The sequence below is a fragment of the Ornithodoros turicata genome, chromosome 5 (assembly GCF_037126465.1).
Source record: "Ornithodoros turicata isolate Travis chromosome 5, ASM3712646v1, whole genome shotgun sequence".
Lineage (NCBI taxonomy): Eukaryota > Metazoa > Arthropoda > Arachnida > Ixodida > Argasidae > Ornithodoros > Ornithodoros turicata.
In genome coordinates this window covers 68,075,411-68,085,247 of record NC_088205.1, presented here as the reverse complement: position 1 = coordinate 68,085,247, position 9,837 = coordinate 68,075,411, and the positions used below count along the sequence as shown (strand labels likewise).

The following is a 9,837-nucleotide window of genomic DNA, read 5'->3' as shown; positions in this document are numbered from 1 at the left end:
GCAAGGCCTGGGCATGATGTGATGTTGAATGAATTTTTTGTAAAATGCCGACCTCTATACGAGGCGTATTATAGCCGCGTTCAACTTCAAGAAGGAAAAGAAATCGAGTCCGTCAACTACATACACCGTTGGGGATACGGAGACGCAATAGCGCACCAGGAGAAATACTGCAGCGACACCATGCGCCATCACAGTAGGGGAGAGCACTTTTTGCTGCAGCGTAGGTTTAACGTGACCTTCGAACTTCTGTGTGACAACAACGACGTGTCCCGGATCACCTGTCAGGTGTCCTTGGCGCCTGCGCGCGCGTGTTTCGTTTTTCCATTTTCTCTCTCTCTCTCTTTTTCTTTTTTTTTTTTTTCTTTTACGGCCGACTGACAGTCAGGTAGCTGCCCTTCTGAACGTCATGACGTTCAGACTCTACTCCTGACTGTACCCCGGCTCCGCACATTTCCCTCGGGCTCACTAACGTTATATAAGTGAGCCAACAAGCCCAAGCGTCCACCTTGCTAAAATCGGTACATACTCCGCTTCTCGGCCCATAGCGTAGAGAAGGGCGTTGATCTAGGTCTCCTCGTGTCGGAGGTGGAGGCCAGAAATAATATGCAGAACCTCTCTCACCTTGTGAATGATCTCCTCCAATCGTTCGGATCCTAAAATTCGGCTTCTCTGGATGTACACTGCGAATAGTACAGTAGCCGTATAGCAAGTAGACGACGATATGTATGTTATGTCAAAGAATATCCGGATTTCGAGGAGTCCACCTTGCCAGATGGTCGTGATACTAGTGCCACTGGTTGCAAGTTCTGGCACATAACTGAAAGCTTTTCTTCTAGGCATATTCTCGATCTATTTGTGAGTCGGTCGTTTCACAGCCGTTGCGTGTTCCCCCAATTGCGGATATAAAACATAAACGACGAAAAGCTCCAGCCCCTCGGAAAATAATAAAATCCGAAAAACTCTATATATTCCCTAAAATAACCACCGAAAAATCACGTCAATGGACATCTGCGGGCTTTGCCTCACACGTGTCAACCTCCGGCACTGTTCTGTTGGCACACACATTGGGTTACATCTTAGGCGCTAGACAGAGCATATGATGATGATGATGGATAGAAGAAAATAATAAAGAGAAAAGAATGAATCAGCATAAAGCATCGTCATTGCTTACCCTGTGTTCCACCGTTTGTATGTTCGAGATTTCGTGCTGCACATATTTACTCGCACTCTTTAACTCAAGTTCATGACTCATAATAATAATAATCTCCATTTTGCAAAGAGCTAAACCCGGAGCTTTGGGAGAAAAAAAAACTGCATTTGCAGCTTGACGTGCCCCAGGCCCCGTCCTTCAGGAGCGGAACTTTTTACATAATGTTCATACAATGTCATCAGTTCAACATGCATCACAAGACACACAGAAAATAAACTAATACTTCGAAAATTAATGAATTACAGTACACAGTGTTTCAACATCGCGAAGCGTACGCAGAATAATATATATATACATATAAATATATGTGAAGTTAATTAACATGCGGGGAAAAGGAAACTGGTTAAGGCGCCGCTTCAATAAACATCTGACTATCAGGAAAAATATAATCATTGCTCACAACCAAAGAGAAGGAATCGTATCTTTGGAACGCTTAATTCAATTCATAATTATTCATGGTTCAAGTAAAAGTTCGTAACAACTTTAACAAGTTCATTTGAGATGGACATTTTATTAGCATATGTTATTCTATGTATTCTTTCTGGGCAGTCTGCTGCAGTCAATGAGAAAAATGGAAAATTTTCAAAGATAGCTCTGGTACAATGAACAGGATAAACAAGTGTCATTCATCAGCCGCGAGCCTTCTTAAGTATCCAACGCGATCTGCCTCCATTTGCAGAAGGAACGTCCTCTGCCGAAGTATCTGTTCTGCGCTGCACTCTTCAAGTTCTTTGTAATGCTTCTGTCGAATGTCCTGTAAAGACAGTCAAGTACCATCAGAAATCAGACCAGCCACACCTAGCAGTGCAGAAGTACAGTTGCAGAGGAACGTAGAAAAGCAGATACTCATGGAACGATGCGACAGCACCAGAGGACACGTGTTTCGCCGTGTTTGCACTGTGGCATTGAGGAGTGCTCAGTTACCCTGAGTGACCCCTGGTTTGCCAATCCCGAACGATGCGCAGCTACCCAGGGCTGACGAGCCGCAAACACGGCGAAACACGTGTCCTCTGGTGCTGTCGCATCGTTCCATGAGTATCTGTTTTTCTACGTGCAGCCATAGAAGCCATCTTAATCTGTAAGTTTGAATTTCAAACACATCTAGCGTCATTTTTCTTATTTTTTAATGGCTTTTTCCTCTCTTTATAATTCACTGGCTGGCACTGTGGCATTGAGGAGTGCTCAGTCACCCTCCCAGGTGTATATCGCTCGCTGAGTGACCCCTGGTTTGCCAATCCCGAACGATGCGCAGCTACCCAGGGCTGACGAGCCGCAAACACGGCGAAACACGTGTCCTCTGGTGCTGTCGCATCGCTCCATGAGTATCTGTTTTTCTACGTGCAGCCAAAGAAGCCATCTTAATGTGTAAGTTTGAATTTCAAACACATCTAGCGTAATTTTTCTTATTTTAAAATGGCTTTTTCCTCTCTTTATAATTCACTGGCTTGCACTGTGGCATTGAGGAGTGCTCAGTCACCCTCCCAGGTGTATATCGCTCGCTGAGTGACCCCTGGTTTGCCAATCCCGAACGATGCGCAGCTACCCAGGGCTGACGAGCCGCAAACACGGCGAAACACGTGTCCTCTGGTGCTGTAGCATCGTTCCATGAGTATCTGTTTTTCTACGTGCAGCCATAGAAGCCATCTTAATCTGTAAGTTTGAATTTCAAACACATCTAGCGTCATTTTTCTTATTTTTTAATGGCTTTTTCCTCTCTTTATAATTCACTGGCTTGCACTGTGGCATTGAGGAGTGCTCAGTCACCCTCCCAGGTGTATATCGCTCGCTGAGTGACCCCTGGTTTGCCAATCCCGAACGATGCGCAGCTACCCAGGGCTGACGAGCCGCAAACACGGCGAAACACGTGTCCTCTGGTGCTGTCGCATCGTTCCATGAGTATCTATATATATATATATATATCAAAAGCAAGTACCAGTAACGATCATGCCGAAAGAAACTCAGATAAGTCATGTGAAAAGGTATTTCTCGAACAAGAGAGGACAAGGGAGATTGTCCCGTTGAAGTATATTGTTTTCACACACACACACACAAAAAAAAAAAGAACTTTTAACATAGACGGCAGAAACTTCTTGGTGGAGTCCAAGTCCAAAAGTTCAAGAGCCTTAACGCATTAACATTTCTCTAAACCTGTTTACCTTGTTCAAGATGTGAAACGTTTCAGAAATTGTTATGTAACGTTCATTGCGAACTCGGGATGTTCTCACATCTGAGCAAAGGTTATTTCTTTCCTCTGTCTCTCCCTTTTATGTAAAAGTACAGCATTGTAGCGGATGAGCAATAAGTCATGAACGAAATTACATGTCCCCACTGCTATGCGACCCTGATTCATCGTTTCTGGGACGCCATACGACGCGGTACGCTCCAGAAAGGAGACCTGTCCCATCAGGACAATGTTACCCGTGACGTCGACTGTCATGCGGACCGTCGTCAGTCGACTTTAACGATTAGTCGAATGGGGCCTTTAGTCGACGCATCCGACCATGTGAACGCAGTTATGGTAAATCAAACACCTCGGGGAAAAGGGTGCTGACGCCAGGAAACAGGTCCTCAGTTGTTTGATTTAGTTGATTCTGGGTGTTTGTGATTGGTGGTTTCTGTCGTACATGTTTGTAGCCCACCTCCCACGTCGAGACTGGGAGGTACCCGGGTTCGAATCCCGGTGCCGGCTGTGCTGTCTGGGGTTTTTCCTGGGTTTTCCTCAGACGCTTTCAGACATATGTCGGCACAGTTCCCCTAGAAGTCGGCCCAGGACGCACATTTCCCCAGGGCGTCAGTCGTGACGTTGCCCACATACGTGAGGCCGACAACGGCAAGCCCTTTCAACATCACCACCACCACCACCACCACCTCGGCTAATTGTTCGCAGCTATGGTAGTCGATTGCTATCGCATAAATTCGATAGGATACTGAAGATAAGGGATGTAATGCGTAGTGGCACCTTAAATATTTTTTACCGTGAAAAAGAAGAAAAGGGAAAGGAAAGAATGAAAAGAGAATGAAGAAAAGGACAGGAAAGAAAAATGAAGAACAAAAACACACAAAACTAAAACTGAAAAATCACACACACGGTCACACAATCACAATCTCCAGCAGGCCTTGTCATGTTGCTTCGCCGTTACCTTTAGCGCTTGTGCTCGAACTTGGTAGTAAAGAACTCCTTTCACGAAATCCCAAAAACTGACTTCCGGTAGCGTCTTCTGTTCGAAGTAAAGCATGGCGTAGCTGCTTTGCCACAGTAGGAAGTCGCTGAGCCTCGTCTCGCCCGATGTCCGATAAAGGACCTCTATTTCTGGACTTTCTTCCACAGCCAAGCTCTTTTCCACAAGGCCCGGAGTGATGTCACTGCATCCAAGTATATTCATATAGTATATTCATACAATAGTCTTTATATATAGTAGTAAATAATACGTGATGTCAAGCTGTGCCTCGAATTCTTGTAATGAATTAAGACATATAGAGGTAATGAATTGGGTGGTCAATACTGGCTTTTCGACGTCTGGGCAGCGGGAGCTGGTGGTGAGCTTGGTGAATGCGGTGCTGCCTTGTTTTTGTTTTGGGACACAGGGACGCGCGTTTGACCTGAAGGCCAATAGTCTCCCTTTCGAAATGTGCCCCTACGTTTTCGTGCTTCTCTTGTTCAGAAATGTATTAAAGATGTCACCTTCCCAAACAAACTATTTTTCGTGTGCAAAAATATCATCGTGTGACTCTCCCATGTCCTCTGTTATGTCCAGAAATGTCACGGTCAGCCATAAAGCAATACCGACCGGTCCACCCGTGCCCGTGCGGGAGACTCCGCTGGGATTCAAAAAGAATTAGGTGGGCATCTACCAAACACGAACCACCCCTTCGACACCGAATGCAACATTCGCATTCATTTTACGCAAGTAATTCATTCGTAAATGATGACAATAGCAAACCGAAACCGAAATGCGAAGAGAAACGGAAAACCCAGCATTGTCATCTGCTTCGAAACCTTGTCGGATGCCGGATGATGTCAGCAGTGTGTTGCTTTCAGTGCCCTCTCGCTTCACAGAGGCGAAGTGCTCGCTTCGTAATAAATTCGTTTGAATAAAATCTGCCCAGTGTTTTGGAACGACATATTTCGTACACATGTTCCTGACATCCCAAAGGTTACGGGGATACCACAACCTTTGTGGTGATTTTGTTGCGGAGTGCCGTCCTCGCTCTGTCGATCTGCCTTGCCTGTCGGCACAGTCAGGGCGCACCTTTAGGCTGTACACAATGTCAATCCTTCATGCAATATGTACGGCCTGTCAGGGTTAGATGAGGGTTTAGGACTTACTCGGGACGCAGGAGTCCTTCTTTCACTGCTTGGGCCATCGTCTTTGTTATGCGCGTTAGCTGATGTCGAGCAGAGTAAGCGATGCAGTAGTTTGATGTGTGCCTGAAACAAACCACACCGGCTTCGTCATTGCAGCAACATATGCCTACTGGAACTTAAATGCTGATTTCTAAGCGCCTATGGAATGCACATTTACATATGATGAATGTCCGTGATACCTAGAGGTGCAAAATTGACAGAGCTGACTTTTTTTTTTTTTTCTTTGACGTTGGGAAGTAACGAAAGTTTGAGTCACTGTAACCATTACCACGATAGTTTGACCTAGCAAACGCATAAAATGGTGACGTAGAGGTGCAAAATTACCGACAATTTCGGAAAGCTGTAATAGAAGGACTGCATATCAGACTTTATTTTTTGGAATAATTGAAAGAAACAAAGCTTATCACAGTACAAGCGTTTGCCACATGAATAAACAATGGAGCAGCTTTTATTTGGTCTCACTCAAAAACGCAAAATATTAGGACATACCATACCAACTCATGTCATAAGAACCAGCGCAATAACTGAGTAGAACGACAAAGCTAGGCAAGTTTGAATTGATTTACGTATTATGTTTTGCAAGAACTTGTCTCTTTTTTTTTTTTTTGAATTGGAAACTTTTAGGCAGTTTTTTCCGATGGAAGAAAAGAGGGGAAGAACAGCTGTTTTTGCACGAGCAATCGGAACATGGCATGTTGAACATAGCAGGAGGATAGGCAAGCGGGCCGGTGGACTCGAGCAGACGGCAGCATTTCCTTTCCTATAGAGTCCGGGGGCCAATTAGACAAATAACACAACGACATACAGCGGACGAAGAACACACTAAAGGTCCAGGTTCAAGATTCAAAAAAAATAGCCGTATATACGACATCCGATCGTAGTGTGTTGTGTGTTTGAGCTTCAGCACAGTCACTTTCCATACTTATTTCTTTTTCTTCTTTTTTTTATTTGTCGCATGTTTAGAGTGTCCTAATGTACGGCGAAAATATGATTCCCGGTGACGTAGTCGTATAGTATTTCCGGCGGCACGCAGCACGGATTATTTACATTGCTATCCTCTACGAATATTCAAAGTTGTGAATTCTTACTCTGTATTAGACGATGTGATCAAATCAAGTTTTGCAAGGGTCCTTTGAACATCTCTTGGCAGCTGATCTAGGTCACCTACACACCTTGTCCTGGCACCCTTCTTGTCAGCAACGTGCCTAGACAGACAATGAGAAAAGTGAAAAGGGTGGGGTAATAAAGTGAAAAGGGTACTCGAATCAGTAAATTATTCACTAAGTCGGTGAAGTTTAAGGCTGAAATTCGATTCCGGAGGAAGGCTGAGAAGATATGTTCGCTGCGATCGTTTGACTTACGGATTATTGATGATATCCCAGGACAACGCCTGGATCTCTTCAAATATACCACCGACTTCGTCCTTGGGCCGCTTAAAGTTATGCGTGCTGAAGGTGTAAATGGTGACGTCTTTCGCTCCTAGCATTTCTGCCCATGCTACCATCTGCGTACCATGAACAAGTGCTATACTAAATTCGACCGTCACACAGTTCCGCACGACCGGCAACACACTCGGTATGCTAATATGGCTTACAGTCTGGAGGCTTCGTCGTCCTGCCACGTGCCCGTCGTTGACGGATAAACCCACTTTTTTGGCGTATCGTCTGTTGCCGTCAGGAATAATGGCCAGGTTCCGTGGTGTCGGCCCGAGGCTTAGTAGCCAGAGGAGAAGTCTTTCATACCAAGGCAGTATAACTTCATGAGCGTCCGTCCGGTGTTGCATCCTTGGAGACGCTTCGTCACTATCGTACGCACGTCACTTAGATTCGACGATAAAGAACAATGATGCCAAGAATTCCTTTGATTACGTTCGCAGCACTTCAAATACTAGCCTTTCACATGCTGTAACCACTGTTATAACGAACAAATCCCATCGAACGCTGGTCACTGCCACTTGCCACTCTTCCTTCGTGTTACGCGATGAGAAACATTTAAAACGTCTAAAGGAAATATCAGCGACGTTGTGATTCTTAACTGTGAGCAGATTACCGTCATCATCACGTGACAGGTCGAACAGTCAAATCATCTAGTCTTGCCCTTCGTGTATTGAAATGTCCTCTCCACTGTCTCCTGGACTTGGAATAATAGTCTTTGAATAATAATTGCTTCCTCGTGCTTTTTGTGTCCGTGTGTTCTGCTTACTTATTTCAAAGTTGCTAAATTGTTTGTCTTACGCGACCTTGATGATGAGTTTTCCTTACAGCATCACGCTGGTGACGTTGAGGATATGCGAAAGAAATTATGACACTACCTTCGGCTACAAATTGTATTGCCTTTGGCTCTTCAGAGGCGGAGCTTGTTTCCAGAGAACACTTGCTCCAAAAGACAGGAGGAAGGGAACCCAGAATGAAAGTGTACAAGAAAGAAAGTTCTGAAGTCATCCGTTGCTCTTTCCTATCCTCCTCAACATCATTTGAAGGACGTCACTGTGTAGGACGCACGCCCAGTGTCCGCACGCGCGAGGAGAAGGAAGTCACACAACAGCTTTTATACCGCATACATTTAAGAAATTCACATGTGCGTGTACAGTTCATGTTTGGGTAACCATGTGCTTCGGCGTTATGTTAACCCAATCATATTTAGATGACGCAGCGGAATAATCTAATTGGGCTGTAGTAAACGTGAGTCTGCTCTCAGCCGTCTGGAGTTTCAGGTAGGTGTCAGGTGTAGTTTCAGGTTGTGTTTGGGTAGATAACGTCGATGGGGAATTGTGTCAATGTTTCTTCTGTTTCTCCCTTTCCAGTTTCCACCTATCCAGAGATTGTTGGGATTGTACGCCATTTCTGTGATTAAATGTGTGTTCACACGGGCGACATTCCCTGGAATACTACAGCGGAACATGCGAAACACGTCATAGCTTTCTGCTGTCACGTGATCGCGAGCCCTCAGCGTCATGTCTTCACGTGCACTGCTAACCGTGGGGAATATGCTGCGACACAGCCGCAAGATATTCCGTAGCAGACGACAGGAAAAGACGCTGACGGTGTCGTCTGCTAGGTGTCGTCTGCTAAGTGTCGTCTGCTAAAGTGCGCAGTACGCCACTCCCGATATTCCGGCACCGTGTGGACGCTCAACATAACACGGGACGGAACTTCGGCTCATTGAGCAGTGTTTCCGTTTTTTCTTCCACTAGAATCTTCCGTGAAGATTTCGCTCGTGTGAATACACGATAAATGTCCAGCTGTGTTGAAGAATATGTCGTCTCTGTCCTTCTTTCCCTGTCTCGGGTTTTACCGGTTGGACTCACCATCGAGGCAGCATGTACTTCATGTATGTACGTTGTGTACCTCTGCAGCACCGCAGTAGTACGGCAGATGGGGCAGTTGGTATCTGGTACACATAGTGAAGCGTAAGCAGCCAAAGACCGGATGGCAGACAGCAACTGGTAGTCCAGTGGTAGTGCAACACAGCTGGTAGTGCAGTGCTACTTCTGCACCACTTCAGGTGTTTTCCTCGTGCAGAATTCAAAACAAACTGACAGTCAACTCTTTTAACTACGATGATCACTGTGCAGTATCACACCCAGTGGCGTAGCCACGGGGGGGCTAGGGGGGGCTCGAGCCCCCCCTACCTGCCGCGACGGACCTACGCAAATCGCGCAAATCCAAGGAGAAAATAATATATATGTGGGGGGGGGGGGCAGTGTGACGATCGCGAAAGTTCTTACAGTTCATGTCGTCTATCTAATCGGCACTCTTGAGTGGTTTTCAAAGTATGAGCTTTTCAAAATTCTTCCCATCTCGTGACACCGCCTCATGGACATCACTGTGTAATCGTATTGTGAACGCCCAAATCAATTACCGCATTTTGAGGTGTGCACAAGTATTGTGTGTTGTTTCACCCAGGATCAGCGGGGGGGAGGGGGGCAAGTTTTCGTATCGAGCCCCCCCCTACCTTGGCGGTCTGGCTACGCCACTGATCACACCCTGGTGAAACATATTACAATCCGAAGTGACGTCATATTTCATTTCGTTTTGAATTTCATGCTCAACAACATGCATTTCAGGATGAAAGGGCAAGCTGTCAGTGTGTCCCTGGCTACGTTGGCGATCCAACACAGGATGGACGTCATGCAGCAGAGCGTCGTACTTCAAGACGATGACCATGATGTACCAGAGCTCGTGAGCGATGAGTCCCTGGCAAATCAATGGCCGCTGTCGTAATCTCAGTGGATTTCTGCACGGGAGGGGGGGATATGTTT

General features: G+C 45.8%; 1 protein-coding gene across 1 annotated transcript; it reads right to left on the bottom strand.

The window, feature by feature from the left end:
* Positions 1-1,701: 1,701 nt before the first annotated feature.
* LOC135396158 (dehydrodolichyl diphosphate synthase complex subunit DHDDS-like) lies at positions 1,702-7,586 on the bottom strand. The gene is made up of 6 exons (XM_064627187.1): positions 7,171-7,586; positions 6,938-7,080; positions 6,665-6,781; positions 5,538-5,639; positions 4,351-4,573; positions 1,702-1,964 (listed from the first exon to the last, which is right to left on the bottom strand). Exons 1-6 carry the CDS (start codon positions 7,357-7,359, stop codon positions 1,833-1,835), a joined length of 906 nt encoding a protein of 301 aa, XP_064483257.1. The 5' UTR covers positions 7,360-7,586; the 3' UTR covers positions 1,702-1,832.
* Between the last annotated feature and the right edge of the window lie 2,251 nt (positions 7,587-9,837).

Bases quoted from the DNA above. Each gene is read 5' to 3' on its own strand.
- LOC135396158 (XM_064627187.1), bottom strand. From the start codon at position 7,359: ATGCAACACCGGACGGACGCTCATGAAGTTATACTGCCTTGGTATGAA. The intron at 5,640-6,664 runs GTAAGAATTCAC...GGTTTGTTTCAG, and splicing joins ATCACATCGTCTAATACAGA to GCACACATCAAACTACTGCA. The intron at 4,574-5,537 runs GTAAGTCCTAAA...ACTTGGATGCAG, and splicing joins GAAGGACTCCTGCGTCCCGA to TGACATCACTCCGGGCCTTG.